The sequence below is a fragment of the Gavialis gangeticus genome, unplaced genomic scaffold (genome assembly GCF_001723915.1).
Source record: "Gavialis gangeticus isolate Ggan-Ray unplaced genomic scaffold, GavGan_comp1, whole genome shotgun sequence".
Lineage (NCBI taxonomy): Eukaryota > Metazoa > Chordata > Crocodylia > Gavialidae > Gavialis > Gavialis gangeticus.
The window spans coordinates 37,609,104-37,628,359 of record NW_017729026.1 but is presented as its reverse complement, the minus strand read 5'-3'; the positions used below and the strand labels follow the sequence as shown (position 1 = coordinate 37,628,359).

The 19,256-nt window shown below is 38.2% G+C and overlaps 1 protein-coding gene across 1 annotated transcript in view; it reads left to right on the top strand.

Annotated features, from left to right (window-relative positions):
• Positions 1-19,256, top strand: part of GRIK2 (glutamate ionotropic receptor kainate type subunit 2) — an 805,806-nt gene that overhangs the window by 542,424 nt on the left and 244,126 nt on the right. The window contains exon 11 of the mRNA XM_019520163.1: positions 644-867. Within this exon, the coding sequence (XP_019375708.1) occupies positions 644-867 (224 nt within the window). The remainder of the gene's footprint in view (positions 1-643; positions 868-19,256) is intronic.

Sequence of the window (19,256 nt, the reverse complement as noted above, 5' to 3'; positions counted from 1 at the left end):
CCAATCCCACTGAAGTCAATTTATTTATTCCTGGAACAAGATGCTACTTGTGGCAAGTAAAAGAATAGGAATCCCACTCTAAATGTGTAAGGACCTCATTCTGTCAGCCACTGAAGCTCGATTGGTATAATAGAATAGGAGATCATGGGGGATATTCTGACCGTTAATGGATCCAGTCACCTTATATTTGCAGGTGACTGTTTGAAGAACATTCATGTTGCCTTCTGATTCTCAAGTACATAACTATTTTTAAAGAGTACATTTAAGAATTGACAAAGTAGCCATAAAACAACACACAAAGCTAAAGCAGAGATATATAACAACACACAGCCAAAAGAGAAATTAGAGAGTTGTAAATGTGTGTGTCCTCTGAAGTACATAGTGTTTTGCTTTACTTTCCTTCCACTCCTATCACAGCTTTCGGGTATCTTCAAATACTGCTATGTTAATTCAGAAACACCGAACAAAAGAGAACCAGAATAAATCACCTTCCTTACTAGTAGAGCTTTAAATACCAGCTTAATTGGTGCAGGGACAGGCCTTCTCAAATGTAAAGTCTGTGTTTTGTTTAATTTGATTGCCAGTTTCTGCCTGCTGCTTCGGACTTATGTTTTTTTCTCTTCTCTCTTATTTCTCTCAACAGAAAGTTGACCTTGCAGTTGCTCCTCTGGCCATTACGTATGTTCGAGAGAAGGTCATCGACTTCTCCAAGCCCTTTATGACTCTTGGAATAAGTATTTTGTACCGCAAGCCCAATGGTACAAACCCGGGCGTCTTCTCCTTCCTGAATCCTCTCTCCCCTGATATCTGGATGTATATTCTGCTGGCTTACTTGGGTGTCAGTTGTGTGCTCTTTGTCATAGCCAGGTAACATGTCAACTTTTGTGATTTTTTTGGCAATTGTTATCTTTTTTTTCTCACTAATAATTGTCAAAAGTCACAAATTTTTTTCTTACTTTCATATTCTCATATTTCACTTTGTGGTATACAGAAGAATAATGAATTATTAGGGTTTTCACAATTCTTTACAAAGTATAACACTGCTCTTCTAACTCCAGCATGCTGATTTTGTCACCAAGCAGTCAGTATGCCAGGTGACACTTGCTTTTTATTTACAAACTGAAAGACATTTGCAAGTCCTGTGAAATGTCTTTTCCTCTTTCTATGTGTTTCCTTTACATAGAAAATGACAGTTGTACTGTTTTTATATGATTTAGTTTGGTATTAAAGTTAAGTTAATCACTTTACTGCCTACAGCAAGGTTTATCCCTAACTGCTCAAATTAGGCCTTTAAGTGTAAGAAATATTAGCTTACTCAGGGTAGTTTGTATTCTCAGGAGGAAAGCAGTGGAATAATTTGTTTAAAATTTTTTACCAGGTAAATGCCCTGAAGTACAACATCTAATTTAAAATGCCAGTCTGGGATGCATTTGAAACTATGCTTAGCTGGGCTTGCTAGGGTCAAGGGCCTCAAAGCTGCAATTATGAAATCATAATGCAATCTAATACATAGTGCTCTCTTGATCTTTAATCATGCTATTTCCCATTTTCTTCAGTATTGTGTTCTCTCTCTGTTAATCTCAACAGCTCCAATAACAGTTCTGGGAAATGGGCGGATGTGGCGATGCTGCCCTTCCACTCTTCTCTTACGTGCACCTCATAACTCCCATTGTCAGAAAATCCCATTGTATGTTACCCTTTTGCTGCAAGGACTGGAATTAACCCCATATGCTCACAGAAAAGCACCTTATACCTTGTAACTTTGACTCCTGCTGTGATTACAAAAAATTACAGTCCATTAGAGAAACCAGTAATATCACTTCCTGTAACTTCATTTGCAGACTTCTACCACCTTGTTAATCATTTTTAAATCAGTTTATGAATAAAAATGTTTAAATAGATGGCTTTATCCATATGATTGCCTGGATTTCCCTAAAACTGTTAATCTTCAGCAACTATTTATATAGCATCTTTTTGTACTGAGAACAAAAATCTCATCAGTAACAAGGTTTTTATAATTTGATTTTTGGTGCACAGGTGGGCCTCCACAATCTTTTTTCTCCCTGTCTCTATACCCTTCTTATGCTGGACTTCATATCAAAGTTCTGTCTCTTCCTTTGATACTATCAGTTTCTTTTGTAGAGGTTGTGTCTGTTCTTTGACAGATAGAAAGGTAGTAATTGTGGATGCTGCTGATGCTTCATAAGTAATTCAGCAACAGCTACAGAAATCATATAGATGACACAATGAAATACTTGTTCCATTTTGTAAAGAATAGCTTCACTTATGTGCCTTCTTTAAAAGGCTGTTTTAAACCACCAAGCACTTACATTAGTATTTCCTGAAGGCACAAGAGACCTTAGTGGATTATATAAACTATTTATAGCTTTATTTCTGAGGGCGTCCTTTTATAGAGATAGTTGTGCACACACTATATGTTATAGTTTAGTATATGTGCACAAACAATATATTGGGAGGGGGAACTTTTCATGCAAAATATTTTATGTATAGGACCAAAACCCCTCACTTTGCCACAACAAGGACTTTCTTTAGTGTAATGCACAATGCTTTAGGCAATCGTCTCCCATTAATTTTACTATAAGCTATGTGGCTGAACTCTTACTCACCACTCTGAAAATATGTCCTACTATATCGTATTGGAAAGATGCATTTTCTGAATCTACAGACACATTATTATTTTTTCAGAAACTTTTTTTTATTATGCTATTCAGTCACTTTATCTCAGTCACTGAACTGGGAAGAATGTTTATTACCAAACAGAAACACCACATAGTAAAGTATTATTGCTGAACTTTTTTCACGTGTTTGTTTCTGGACTGGCACTATAAAATCCTGATGTACTTGAAAGTATTATCTTTGTCATAAAATAGTATAAAAATATACTGCACTGACTAGAGGATTGTTTACAGGTAGGGTTTTGTGTAAAATATCTGTTTATATCCAAGTTTACATCAGTCTTCAGAACTAGAGGTAAAATTTCAGCATCTGCTAACTTGCTCACTCACATGTCAGTACAAATCAAAGATGTAGGCAAGTGTAAGAAAGGATACTTGTTTCTTAAAACAGTAAATCTGTTTTGTTTTAACAATAGATATATGTCCTAGCATTCCTAACATAGTCATTTACACAGGGAAATATATCTACGTGATAATTTCTTGACAGTAGTAAAGACAGCACAATGTAAATTACAAAGAAATAAAACAGTGGATTTACAAAAGTAATATTCTCCTGTTTACATTGTAGGGCATATATTGTATCTGACATATTATAGTGACACAATACAGCATACATTATGGAATGTGTGTTTTCATTATAGTATACAGTACAGTGTAGGTGATGCTTTGTGTAATATATAGAATTTATGTGAACCACATGCATTTCAGTCATCAAAGTCAGGGCCTATATGGTACCAAATTACTAGGTTCCATCTAGATTCCCTTTGTAAAAAAAAAAAAAGATTTGGTTTCATAGCAACCCAGCTGTAATGAATGCCTGAGTCCCAGTATTTTATAATAATTGTTGTGTGTTTCACAATAAGGTATGTGCATGTTTGAAGCAGTGTGTAGAGTTTAGTATATCTTTCATGGTAAAACACAGGTAATTACACCTCATTAGACTTCTCACTGTGAATCATTATTTGTTAGACTTAGTCCTTTTTTGTTTGTAAACTGTTCCATGAACAGATCATGATTTGATTTTATTTTTTTAAATTCATAAATACTCGAATAGGCTTTATATTGCTTGCCAACCTGAAGAGCTTTCATGCATTTTTGCAATACATATCTATTTAACATGCTACGTTTGAAACTCACTATCCAAAGGGGGTCGCTCAGGGCATGTGATATATATTCTTTTCTCTGGTTGGATGACACAGCTTTAACTAATAGGAAAGAAAATGGGAAAAAGCAATATAGGGTTTGAGTGGCTTGGGAAGTGGATAATTAAAAAGTGACAAAGATAAATCCTAGGAATTTTTCAGTCTTTACCTGTCCTCTTTTTCACAACAAAGAATAGTATAGCTTGTAGCATACGTGGAATCCAGACTTCAATAACTGTCCCACATAGTTTATTCACAAGACCAAAAACCAGATTTACCAGCTATCTAGCAGACCTTTTTGTCTGAATTATCTCTGTCATAATCACAACAAATAACTTTTGTGTGTATGCAAACATACAGATGCAGCTTCATACAAGTCCCAAATTACTCATTTTGAAAGCTGAATAAAACCCTTTTTCTTTCTAATGCCATTGATAGCAACTTCATAGTAGCTTACCGAGTATTCTTAACTTATCAGAGCAGGATCCTGCTTTCCCTACTTTTCATGTTTTTTAACTCTATCTTGTTCTTCTCTCCCAGAAAAACCCTATCTCACCCCTTGGCTTTGTTATTTCTTAGATTGTTCAACAGCTTGCATAAAGGAGGAAAATAATCCTCACTGATGTTGAAGTACTTAACCAGCTCTTCATGTCATCATCTCTAGCTCTTGTTTCCTGTCTATCTGAGAGAAAGTGTCCCACAGATCTGCTGCATAAAAAATACAGTAAGAAACTTCTCCAAATGATCAGTTAGAACAATACACCATGTTTTAACTGGCATTTAAATACAACAATTAACCCTCCCCTCCACTTTAATGTTGCTGTAAACATCTCGTATCTCCAGATACATAATTGTGGATATGGAAAATATGACATTTTTTCACTGCCCTATATCATTCATTCCCTTAAAAATAAGTCATTTTGTACATTTAAAATTATAATAAACCAGTATGTTTTTATAGAATGACAAAATAATAATAATAATTTTATTGTGCAACTATTAGCTTTAACTCCTAGTTCTAGAGTCCATATAATTTGTGTTAGATGTCTTATTGGGATGTCTGAAAACCATATAATTTGAAGGTTCTGTATCTATTATCTCTGATGGGGGGCCATAGCAGACAGTGCTCTTCTCTTGAATAGCAATTAGTGATAGCTTGGTCACAGTGATCTCAGTCACTGTGGCTATTGAATCTGAATAAGTGAAGAACTTTGTCTCTTTCTTGCCCCTTTCTGTCTGACAGCTCATCACTGATTACTTGGTGTCCTTGACACTGAAATTACTTCATCTCTTTGAGTTTGAAAATCACCTGCCAACTCTGTTTTCTGGTGGCAACTATAATGGGTTTCTGACTGTATCTGGCTATCTAAGTCTTCATTTGATACAGCTGATATTTTATTTGATTCAAATAACACTATCTTCTCAAAACTGTGCTTGTTTTTTATTTGGGGGGAGGAGGTGATCAGTATTCTTGCTTAATTTTGAATTGAGGGATGATTAAGAAGAACTGAAAGATTCCAGTAAAATATTTTCGAATTTTATATATAGCTTTTTCTACTGAACAAGTGGCCTTCTCATTGACTAGCATTTCTCTAACTAGTTATATCCAGGGAGATTTCTTGCCAGGATTCTGCCTCCTGGGTACATAACCTTGTTCCGAGTTTTCTAATTACCTACTCCTGATTTCATGTTTTCCTTAGAAATCCTATATGTGCTTTTGTGTGCATTCTTTCAACTAGTGTAGATAAAACAGTTGTTGCCTTGTTTATCCCTGCAAAGTCTGGTAAATTATCTGAAAATTGAATGAAGATTACCCACACAACAGGGAATGTGGAGAATAACCAATTTCACTCTTCATACAGTAAAAAACATATGCTACTTGGTTTAAGTGTTTTTTCCAGATGGACTCTTGTTCCTCACCCTATCAATAATGTTTTGTTACTTGTCGGATTAGATTTCCTCTTGAGTGGTAAACTGTGGTATGAGAGTTTTGTAGTCCACAATTGGCATGGTCTCTCATACAATTCATTCTTAAATGATATAACTAGGCAGCTTTTTCAGGAAATCTATACTGAAGGTTAAAGTCTCTGGATATTTATCGGCAGCTTGCTGGATGTTAGTAATTCTCTGCAAATTTAGTAAAGGGACCAGCTATCTTTAAGGTACATTAATTGTTCTGTTTGCTAACATTTAAGCCTAGGTAACCTCTCAAGGTTGTGGGGCCACCTTTATCTGCCCTTTCTCTGTCTCTCTTGATTGAACCCAATCAGGTCTGAGATCCCATACTTGTCCCTTCTTGAGTTGAAATCATGCATTTGTCTTTCTCTTAAACCAGGTCCTGAGCTGCAGTATGTTATGGTTGAAGTGGGCTTACCTTGACAAGTATTCTTTGGTGACCAGCAGTAAATGAAGGGACCAAACAGCCCTCTCAAAGAAAACTCTTATTTGATAGTAACAGTTGGAATCAAATATAACTTAGAACCAAAAAGGTTTTAAAACAATAAAAAAGTCAAAACACATCTGTTTTGTTCAAATCCTCCAACACTTTGAAGCAGCTTTAGATAGCCTAGCTTTTTCAGACTCGAGTAGTTCCCTGAGAACTGTATCTCCCCAGAGAAAGTGTATAACCTTTTAGATGTTGTCAGTCCTTTTGTTCTCTCTTCCAAACCTTTTTTACCCTATTGGCTTGATAAGCCTCATGAAGAGGCTGCATCAACATCTTTCAGCTAATTGCTCTCTTGGCTTTTAATAACTAGAGTTGGTCAAAAAATAGTAGCATTTTTTAATTGAAAAGCACTAGTTTTGTCATAATGAAAGCATCAGAAAATATGCCACTGTCAAAAAAAGTATGGTTTTTTTTTAATTAAATGTGTTTTGAAACAAAAGTTTTTGACTTTGGACTTTAAATTTGATAAAATCTGAGAAATTTGTTTCAGTAATGTTTAATCTGCTTTGGGTTTGTGTTGGTGTTAATACAAATAATTCGCAATTATATTTTATATTAATAATGGCATCTCTAAAAATAAAATAAACAAAAATAATAACATCCATTACTGAATAAGATTTCAGAACTCTAAAACAAAATTTGGGGATTCCAAAAAAATGCAATTTGTGTTTTTCAGATAATTAGCTCAGGTTTTGTTTTTCAAAACAACAACAAATGTCAGAGCTGTTTTCTGGAATAATGTTTGGTAATTAATTCCTTAAGTAAATCTGTTGGTGCAAATAATTTTCTGGAACCTACCTATTTATGCAAGAGTTCTTGCTTTCTTATTGACATCTCTCTCATTTTATTACCAAGAATCTTATCATCTCTCTTCTACTGATTTGTCCATTTCTGTTCTTGTGGTCTTGTGTTCAGGATAGATTTCCCTAAGCTTGAGACCACATACTGCACAGTGCTATTTTATTTTTTTCTGTGATTCTGACACACCCAGGCTCTTTATCATTATAAATGGTAAGACAGTGTAATATAGTATGAGATGGGTGCAGTAAAATACTTAATTACATGAATAGTCTCATTTACTTCATTGAGATTATTTAGTTGTTCCTAAATTAACCAGTGTAGCAATTTCAGTCAGGGATTTTAACATCCCAAATGTTTTTGACCTGAAGATAATTCTTACAATTTACCCTCTTCCCAGTGAAAGTCTTACTTGTTGCCTTTCATCTGAAGCTTCAAGATGCAAAATAAATCCCTGCTCAGTCTAAGGGGATTTCGGTATCAGAACTGCAAACTGACAAGTCTCTAAATCTACTGGCCACTTTTTCTTCCTCAGACTTTCTGAGCTGAAAACAAGTGACAAGAGTTTATTTTTTTTTCTTTCTGCCTTTCCCCTATCTTATTAGTTAATCTTGTATATTTATGTAAGACATTAGTAATGTGAGAAAAAATATCCTATCAAATTTTCCATGGAATTCATCGTGAAACTTTTTGGACGACTACTTCTCTCAGTTCAAACTTGGAAAAAGTAGTTGCTTCATGAAGGGTTCAACAATTGATGCTTGGAATTTTAAGGTTATCACAGAAACTGTGACTATTGTAAAGAGGCACATTTATTAATTATTTCATCCCACTGTTTTGCAATTTCTTAAGTGCTTTCTCACATGTTAGCCAAAACACTTGCTACAATGTCATATAAAAATGGAGTCTATAGATCAGCTTTGGTATGTCTCTGCACTGCACAGTGCTGGAAGGTTGTTACTCTATTTGTCAACCTGTTAGAGGGTACAAGATTTTCTAAGTCTCCCATGGTGTTACAAGATGGTCAGCTTCTGGGCATCATCAGTCAGTCAGTGCATGATCAAGTATAGTGAGCATTCACTCCCCTCCCAATCACAGTATTTTTTGAGAATCTAGGTTACTAATTTTCAGGTTTAATTTCCTTTTACCAGTATGCTGACTAAATAACCCTTCCTTTCCCTACATACAAATTCCAAAACATACTGGGAGCATACTGTTTTCCTCTGTTCTTCAATTGTATGTTCTTCTATAATTGAAAGGTCAGACACAAGGATGGATTTAAGAATCAGACCAAAACTTTTCTAAGTTTAAACAAGGAGAACTGCTATCTATGCACATGCAAGGCACTTAATTGAGCATGCTGCATTTAGGGGCCAATTTTTTTTTATCCTAACTACAACAACTGTTCTCTTTTTAATCCTCTCACCTTTCCCCTCTCACCACAGAAGACATGGAAGGTGCCAAGAAATCCTAAAGTATTTTTTGAAGACTACAGGTGGAGAAAAAAGGAAAACCTTTTCCTTAAAGGCATTAAGTCTCTGAAGGTTGGCTCTTTAGACTCTTACCCTCATTGGACATGGCATACAGCTCTGGATGAAGAATATATTCCTTTTATTACTTCTTGTAATATAACTTGTTCCTGCCTGATAATTCAAAAAAAGCAAAATGCTCTCTGCCATTTTGGCCTGAAAGGAAAAAATATTTCCTGATAGTGAAAAAACAGATGATTGGTCATACCCACAATACCAGCTTAACATTCTTCAGCTAAAGGGAAAAGAGACAATGCTATAGTAGTAACAAGATGACCTCTGGATCCAAGGAAAACTCACTAAAATTTAAGGGGAAGGTTCCTAGATCCAGCCAGTTCCTAAATCCAATCAGCACTCCTCACCTCCTCATTGACTGGCCAATGTGAGATAGAGAACCTTCTTCTCCAGGCAAACTTCCATATCCACTTCCAGCATTCCTGGCTATGAGTTGTTCCCTTTGCTCTGCCTGAAACCCAGAAGAGTTTGTTACCCTTTGCTGCAAGCTGACCAATATTCATCCCTAATGCTTTGACTGTTATGGGGAGGGACAATAGAAGTATAAGGCTGCAGAAATCAAGTCGTGTTTGAAAATTTTTGCATCATCTGTTTCTATTTCTGGTCAAATAGCTGGAACTTTTTGTTCTGCACATTCTGTTTGAATCACAAAGCCAACTAGGTTATCATAAACTTCTGAACTACTATTTGTAAAATCAATTTCTGGTGCTTTTTCTATGGATTCACCTGATCAGAATTTGAGTTTTCATGTCAGAAACTTGAGTCCTGAACCTATATTCTGTTCATAGTTGTTTCTTTCAAATTCTTTCTATTGAAAAGTTCCTGTGTTACACTGGGTGCATCTGCATGTTCATTAATGTGCTGTAGTTACTGCACATTAAGTTTAGTACTTGCATAACAAAGTACTAAATCAATGCACAGTAACTGCACAGTAGTGCAGGCACATGAGTTTTTACAGAGGCTAACTTGCAGTAGCTTAATACTACTGAGCAGTAGCATATTAGCATGGGTTTTCCCTGGCATGCTACTGGGCAGTGTTATTAGGCTATTACACAGTTAGTATCTAGTGTAGACATACCTACTGAATACCATCACATGCAGCTCAAATGGCTCATTACTTACCAGCAACAGAATCTGGATCTCAAAATTGGTCCAAAATTATGTTCTAAGGCAACCTAACTGAATCTTACTTTAGTCTAGCACTTAGCAACTTGATTCAGTTCACTAGTTGCAATTCAAGATTCCCCTTAAGTCCATTTTCAGAAGTTCAGTAAATAATTCACTACAAGATGCAGAACTCCCCTTCCAATCATTTGGATATCTTATTCCTAGAATTATCTTTGTCAGATTAATTTTTAAGTTGTTTCCACTCAACTGGAGAATCTATTCTTGCTTAAAGGTAGCTTTCCCTTTCAGTCCTATTATGCCTAGCTGCTAATATTTTCCTCCTAATAATAATGTTGATGGAAGGTTACAGAGAAGGTTATGTTTGGATAGGTTTTATGGTATAGTTTCACTCTATTTACGTTCTCATTTATCATCCTGTAGAAGAATGAGTTACATGCCTATATTCCATAACTTGCAGGCTCCGCTCGAACAGAGAGATGATATTCTTTTCTATCTGGAGTTCCAGACATTGTCTTATCAGTTCCTCAGAAAGGATCCAGTGGATCTACCTTACTAGTTGTAATGAGCTCCACCTCCAAAGGTGGCAGTGGTGCCCTTTGGCAGCCACCCCAAATCTGTTTTGTACTCTTTCGCACAGCTTTATCTTTGCCTGATGTGCCTTGATGTTAGTAATTTGGGAGGCAGCCCTAAGACTACTGGAGTTACATTTTAGGTGCCTTATACCACCTTGCTCATCATTGGACCCTCTGTGCTTGGACCAACCCTTAAAACACTGAATGCTTGGAAGGGCTCAACTGAGCTCTCTTCCCTCATACACAGTAGGCTCAGTTGGGCTCTCTTCCCTCTCTTCTTGGGTCTGCAACCTCCACCCAAACTCAGTTCTCCTTGGCCTGTAGTCTCCACACTAAGTCACTTAAAACAAATCTGCAGGAACTCATAGTGCCTCCCTGCTCACTATTAAACCCACCGAATGTCTTGCAGCAAACACAAACAAAGTAATTAATGAAATAATGACCTTCCCTCAGGGTGCATGCACAACACAAACAAAACCCTTCCACTCTTGACTGGCAATCCAGTGCCAGTTCCTTGGTGGTTCTGAATCAGCAGCCCATAGCCTTCTCTCAGGAAATGCCTTTCCTTTCTATGATTTGGGCCAAATACAAGACAGCAGCTGGGCTCCTAGGCTCCCTCCCCCATTTCTACACCAGCCAGTCACCTGACCTCTTTCTTTCATAATGAGACACAAGGGATTTTCATTACCTTATTAGCTGCTTTTGTCCCCACAGTCTGGAGCTCTGCACTGCTCTAGCACTGCTTCCTGTCTCTACCATCTAACAGGAGGCTACTATATAATAAAACACCCCTAGTATCTATGCAATAAATGTCATTAAGGTTTCTCTTTACTTTACTTTTTGAAATAGTAAGTTTGATTTCACAGCAGCCTCCATTTTTAGGTTGGTCATCAAGTGGACAGTGAGACTGTCTACCATATCATGTTTAATAACATTATTAATACAAGAAGTCTTCTTGAGTACTGTTTGCCATCAACTACAGTCATTATTTCACATAGCTCACAGTAGTTTTTTATCTAAAACCCATGGGAGGAGACTTGGAGAATGCTCTATTAAATATCTTGTCATCCCAATATACAGGTATATAATGATGTTTCATGTTTTTACTATGTATTTATTGAGTGTACTGGTTTCCCATTCCCATGAGTTTACTGGTCTTTTTGATGGTTTTCTGTCTTTTTGCTGCAGCTGGGTTACTTTAGGAAAATATGTCTACATACCATCAAATTTGCTGTGATAGAGTCTTAACATATTTAAAAGTCATATTTTACACTACAGTTTGATAATTGTCTTTGATAATTTGGTTTAGCCAGGAAAGATGCAGCTGTTGTACTCTTAGATTCAAGTAAATACAGTAAACAAAGGTGACCCTGAATGCAAAACAACCCCCAAATAATTAGATGCTGTACCTAGAAAATTTTATACATTTGTTATAATTTTTCAGGTATAGAATATAATTATTGGAGGGTTGTCTTTAATTTATCCATCCTGCAGGGGAGTGGGCAGTGATGGGGGTATATGGGGAGATCAAGCAGCTTGTACCCTGCTTATGCTTGTCTCTCTGCCACCTCTACCCCCTGTAAATCCCCCCCTCCACCATCCTCATATGTGATTCTAAGATGAGGGAATTTTTTCGTCCCATGTTAAATGTGGTGTGGGAAACCTCATCTTAGAATTGAGTAAATATGGTAATTCAGTTGCTAGCTTTTGTATCCAGCTACTAAGGGTGGATATAGGGAGTATTCTTTTAAATATTCCATCATCTTGCACATGGTATTCTCCTATTGTATATTCTGTAACCAGAGGTAATAATGCTATGGACCTAGACAGTCTTTTTGGAAAAGATGCAATGCTATATGAGATTTAGTCTCTGCCCTCATGTTCCATTTACAATTTTGGGAAAAGTTTGTAAGTTTTCTTTCCCTCCTTGTCTGCCCCACCCTCCCCCAAATTAGTGTATTCAGTGACCTACTCCTATTTGCTGCTAATGTTAATGATCAGCTCATGCAATAAGTAAGAGAGCTATTCAGAGTACTAAAATAAAGAGAGAATGCAGTCTGCTTAAAAGAATTATTTGGAATCTAGCATGAAGACATTAACCAGTCATAAAAGGAACACTGTCAGTCTACTGCTAATATCAGACCATGGCCTAATCTCTTACACAGAAGCAGCAATATTTTGGATTGTGACTGGGAGAAGCAGGATTGCCAACCCCATTGTTTTTACTGACTAACTGCAAACTTTTTACCAACACCTAAACATTTTTAACTGACATATTTTTACTGATAAATGTTTTACAGTGGGGTGGGCAAAATGCAGCTGGGGGGGCCAGATGCGGCTCCCCCAGGCCATTCTATCTGACCCACAGGGCCCCTAAAAAATTTAGAGAATTAATATTAATCTGCCCTGGGATGCCTCTCATGCAGCCCTCGATGGCTTGCCGAAACTCAGTAAGTAGCCCTCTGACCAAAATAATTGCTTGCCCCTGTTTTACATAATATAAATAGTACTCTTTTGTGCCAGGCCCTGGATGGTAGTTAGAAGAACCAGGTTCAAATTTAGATGTGCAACATCAAGTATATTTAAAAAAAAAAAATTTGGTTTTCATAAAAAGTTCACAGACTATGAATAAAAAAATGCTTGGATTGGCAACTCTTCTTGATTGCAGCCATAGCTAGCTTTTTATCATGCATTCACCCTGGGATCCCCTATTCAGCCCACACCCTGGCACTCCTGACTACACTTTGCATCATGCTGCTCTCTGCCAGTTCATCCCCCAACCTGATCTCTGCCATCCCCACTCCCTATATCCCTACCCATTGCCTCTCCTCCCCTCCCCCAGCACCCCTATAATTCTGTTATGGCCACACCAGCAGCCCTCCCTGTCCTGCCTGCTTTTGACTGCATGGCCCTACATGCCTTTGAAGTGAATACTGAGCAACCTTAAAGGCAGGCAGTGGCCAGGACACCCAGTTGCAGAACTTGGCTATAATGGAAAGGGAGAAAGAGCTACAGGGTACATTGCAGGGTGTGGACCAGAGCTCTCACTTAGACATCAGATGGTGCTGCCCCTGCTCTGTCTGATGATGATGGATCTTGAAACCAGTTCAGTATTTCTTTGTTTTGTTTTGTTTTTAAAGAAGAGATCAGTCTTTCTATGGGCTTCATAGACATGCATTTTTAGGCTATTTTCTTTATATCCGTAAACTGATGGATCATTGGCAGCCTTAAAAAGGTGGAATACAAGGGCTAGATATACCCTTTCTGATCTGGTGAATGATAATCATATGAGGAAAATGCAAAACTCTTCAGTATTTTTCTTTTTTTTCCTTTTTGTTATGTCCTTTCACAGGCAATAGTAGCAAGAAGGGACTTTTCTATAGTGAATAACAGCACTTTTCTTCTAAAGTGCAACCAAAGAAAGTACAACTCTAACTACTTCATCCTCTAAGTAGGATGAAGCTTACTACTAATTGGACAAGAAATCAGAAAAACACATGTGATAGGAAGTACCATTTTCCTTTTTTTTTCTTTCCTTCTTTTTCTTTTCTGATCTTTAAATTTTTTTGATAAAACTAATTTAAATAGTAAAAAAAAAAAGAATTAAGAACAACAACAAATGAGTTAAAAAATCAAAACCATCTCCAAACAAAAAAATAATCATCAGTAGCACAGAATACAGGATCTGGTGAAACATGGAAGTATACATGTTGAGACTCTTGGAATTGACTGCCTTTGTGTCAGTGAAAGAGTCTGTGTCTTATATGTCACCAAAATTGTATTTTAGCTTTACTAGTTCAGTGCCTATTCTATATAAAATCAAGCAATCCCAATGAGAAATGAGAAGTAAAATATTAGGGTGAGATAATAATATATGTGGTAGAGACTTTCCTTGTTAAAGTAGTCTTTCTCCACATGTATCCTGCTTAGTATCTTTCTTTATCTTAGCAGTAAAATGCTTCCTCAAGAGAGATGTGAAAGATGCCATTATACATGAAATAAATTAGAGATCTATTACTGCTCCAGGTTGTCTGACTCTGTGCATAATAATCCCCTCTTCCCCAGTACAACATGAAACAGGAGATGGTGGTATATCGTCTTCTAAATATTCGGATATATTTCCATGATTCCTTCTTTCACAGCACCAAAGAGGCCCTGTAACACAGTAGCACTTGCTTAATTGGAACTGCCAGTTGAAAAAAATGCTCAAAGAACTGACAGGTAACTGCCATATTAAGTGAATCACACACATGAATAGGAACAGTATGGGGTGGCTATAGATGTGGACCCATATGCCATTGGTTTCTTTCTTCCGCCTTGATGCAGAGAGAGGGGCAAGCCATTGGAAACACAGACTAGTTGTTATGATAGATAAATGTCTTGATCAAAATCCTAATCTGAACACCAAGTCGTGTCATCATTTCTCAGAAAGAAAGGGAACAGCAGCTGGATGAAAGATGATGCTCAAATTAAGAGAAATTTCTATAGGACAGTTTGGCTGATTTTTACTTTTGGGATTTTTCCCTTCATTTGCTAAAGGATTCCTTGGAAACTAGGTGTAGGACAATAATCCATGGCTACTTTGAGATTCTACCATCCTTTCTACTAGTACACACCCTTAGGATTAATTTTCTTACATCCAATCAAAGCTATTGTCTTCTGTTTCAGTGTCAGTAATCATGCTTAGCCAGTTTTCCAAGTATTTATAATGTGTATTATGTCCGTGTTGTTAGATAGTACTTTTATTTAACTTGAACAAATGTACCCTTTGACAGGTAACATTGCTGGCTGAGCTATACCTTTCATGATCCAATGTAGTCTCCCCCTGATTATGCAAAAAGCAGCATGGGAGAGAGAAGATATTTATTAAATAAATTAAATCAATAATGAACCATATTAACTGTCTTTACAACCATTCTCATGCTTTTATGAATTGCTTAAAATTCAGTTTCTCCAACTGCTATGACAAAACTATAGCCTTACTCATCACTTCTGAAAACATGGAAATGAAGCTAATTAAAAAAACACACAAATGGCTCTTCCTCAAATGTTTCTTTTCCAAAGGATATTAGTTTTTCTTGGAATAAACATACAATCCTGTTCTAAGATTTTTTTCATATTTTTTTTACATTTCTGTTTAGGAACAGAATTTGGAAATCTGTTGTAAAAGAGAGAAAGAAACACATAGAATACCTATGGAATATTGGTTGATTTAAAATCAGCTCTAAGGCCAAGATGAGAGTCAGATTCAGCTGAGGACAGGGTAAAATTACCTATGAGATGTGCAAAAATCCTGCTGTGGTGGAGAGGGAGTAATAAGAATATCCACTCAAACAGCAATAGGATAATGAAACTGATGAACAAAAGGAATCTCCCTGACCTAGTTCCTTCAGGATAAGTAAAGACAGTCAAAAAGCCTGAGGCTGATTTGATTCAATCTTTGCAGGTCAGTTTAAACTGCATAGAAAGACCCAATAAACAAATGAGCAGACATTCACTTTTGATTCCAGAAACGCAGTCACATGCCTGCAGTGGCTCAGGGCAGAAGCTGAGGAAGCGGGAGGGGGGACATTAGAATATGTCTCCTTGCTAGGCTGGTGTACACAGCTTGGGTCAAAGCTAGCCTGCCCACCCTTTTGGAGGGTGGGGCACAGGGAGGACTTGTTTGCAGGGGAGGTGCAAAGTATCCTGGGATGCTGGGGGACTGTGAGTTAACTTGAATCTGGAGGGGTCAGAAGTTCAATAAACATATTTAACCTTGAATCACATAAATCTGTTACTACATTCATCTAAGTTTATCTTAAACTGGTTTCAGCCATTTTGGCTAGGGACAGACATTCAAAGAGCCTGAGCCTGATTTGATTCAATCTTTGCAGGTTAATTTAAACCAGTTTGTACCCATACAGATATCCCCTCTGGACTGAAAAACTGCAGACACATGTCTGAAGTGGCTCAGCCTAGAAGCTGGGGGAGGGGGGTGGCACTAGAGTAGCCCTCCCTTCCCTTCCACAATGCTGAGCTGAGGGGGGCATGGCAAGGCCCCGGCAGGATGCTCTAATTAGGGAAGGGTTACCCCCCTTCTGACCAACCCAGCAGGGAATTGATAACACTGTTTATCACCCCTCGGTGTTTATCACCCCAATAAGAAAACAACAGAGGGACATTACCAGCTACCTGTTGATTCTGCCTTTGTCTCATCTGCCGCAGCATGTGCCATAGCCAGTGTATGGTCTGCTAGCTAATGCTGCTTTTCTGTGTAAGGCAGAGGGGACAGTGGAATCCCTGCTGAGAGGGAAGCGGGGTGGGATAGCAGGGGGGAGCCAGGCAGACGCTTGCAGTCTCTGCTGGAGCTCCAGTGAGGAACCAGGGAGGAGGGGCCTGCCCTGCTGTGGAGCAGAGAGCCCTGCCCATCCCAGAGAGCATGTCAGGATGATGGGTGAGTCTGGTTTAACTTAAACCAGCAAGGGGTTTCAGACAGACATTGAATGAACCAGTTTGACCCAAATCAGTTAAGTCTAATACTACATTCAACTAGGTTTATCTCAAACCAGTTTCAGTCATTTTCAAACTGGTTTGATGTGGACTGAACATCTGTTCTGTTACAGGTTTAAACCATTTTCTGATCATTTACACCGTTTATGTGTAATGTCTGTCTGAGACCAGCTACATGTGTAAAATACTTATCACGCCATAAACAGCTCCAACCAGGTATACAGTTAGACTTAAAAAATGTGTACTAACTTTATAGCTGGTTGCTATTGAACTTTAATTTGCACATGTAACAGGGTCTCCCCTGAGGCTGAGAGCACCATCAGCTGACAGGGCTCCTAGCTACAGGGGGTTTCCTTGCCCAGCTGGGGCTGTGAGTCCCCCAACTACTGGGAACTCTTAGCCCTAGTAGCTGTGGACTCTGGGTCCTGACAGCACCCCACAGCTTCTGGGACCCAGAGACCCAGAGCTGCAGAAACTGGGTCCCTCACCATGCCTCCCAGGAAACCCTCAGGGTGGGAGGATCACCACAGGGGTGATTCCTCCACATTTATTCCACACTTAACTTAGTCCCCCAGCATCCCAGATGCTTTGCAGAACTGGATGAGGCTCTCTGTTCTACAGCAGAGCTGGTCTCATCCCTCTGCTCCCTGACTGGAGCTCAGGCAGAGCTCGGGCAGGTAAAGAAGCATCTGCCTGGCTTCTTCCTGTCCCATTTCCCACTCCCTGCTCAAGCAGGAATTCCCCCCTCCCTTCTGCCACAGCACAGACCATAGCCATCATGTGGCATGCTAACTAATGCTGAGAGGTGTCTGTGTAAGGTAGACAGGGCAAAGGCAGACAGGACAGTGTGTGCTTTGGGGTTTTGGGATCTAAAAGAAGAGCTTGAATTAATGAGAGAGGCTTTTGTTTTATTGATGGGCTGATAAACATTGTGTAACTCCCTGTGTAAATCTTTGCTGTGTAAGTAAATGCTGTGTAACTCCCTGCTGGCTCCCTAGCTGGTTGGAGGGTGGGGGGGTGGGTAGAATCTATGCCTAATCAGAGCATTTTGCCAGGGCCTGGCCACACCCCCCTCAATTCAGGCTCAGGCTTTTTGAATGTCTATGTTGAATGTCTAATAGATTTTTAAATGTCTATGAATCTATGAATTTCTGTCTCTAGCCAAGGTAATTGCACAATTAACTAGTTAATTGTGCGGTACTTATAATGTTCAGAGGGGGCTTTAGAAGCCCTGGCCTACTTTATAGTTCCCTTTTTCCCTTAGCTCATGACAGAGGACTTCTGTATTGTAGTTGTAGACAGGGTTTGAATTACACATCCAGTCTTGTGGGGGGTCTTCAGTACCACAGGCCTGGGGCCAGCGGTGGTGGCAGCCAGAGGGAGCCACCCCCACTGCCACCTGGGTTTCTTAGGAAGGCACCAAGCATGCTGGGGACTGTGTGCAGTGGCATATAGGCTCTGGGCTGTTGCACGGGGGTGGGGGAAAGGGGTGCTGACCAGCCTGTGGGGGAGGGGTCTCATCTCTTTTGGGGGTTCAGCCTCCCCCAAACTCCTCCATAATTCGAACCTTGGCTGCATAGGAAATAAATACATAAGTAGTGTGTGTAGTAAATATTTTAGAATCTTGTCACCTGATTAAACCCTATGTACAGTTTAAGGATTGTCCATTACCACAACTTCCCAGATATCTGCCTATCCACTCTTCTACTGAATATGAATGAAAGATACCATAATGTTCCTAAGCACCCTGTTGTAGAGAGAAGGCAAATGCGGTCTCCAAATCTTTCATGGCAATTTCATTGTCCTTTTTTGCAACTATTTGCTTCAACTATACAATAAAACCAGACAGCAGCTTGGTATTGGTTTATTTATTTATTTGCTTGGTGAAGGATGGAATAAAGAGTTGCTGTAATACAGTATCTTCATCAGTATGTGGCAAGATGATTTTCAGCCATTGAAAAGAAGGCATAGTTACTTCTTTATGTTCTGTAGTAGTTTTTTTTAGTTAGTTTAATTTGGTATGAGTTCTATTTTATTATATTATCTGGGCTCAGAAAGAATCTAGTAAAGGAATTCAACCCAAGCCTTTTAAACTGGTGTTGTGGCTGACACAATGTACTCAATGAGCCTTGTCCAGAAGAAAAATGGGAGCTGTTAAGACAATTTTTTACATTTCATTGTTTTACAGTTCTTAAGGAACATGGCAAAGAAATGCCAAGATACCATATATATATATATATATATATATATATATATATATATATATATTGTATTACAGACCTGTACACAAAGGGACATATAAGAACAGTTTGTGTTCTTAAGTACTGTACAATGCTGAAAAGAAACCACTTTTGTCAATGTGATCTACAGTCTTTAAAAAAACAAACAAACAAAGCAAGTTTGTCTGTCTGAAAAATTCCATTGTATTTGAATTGTTT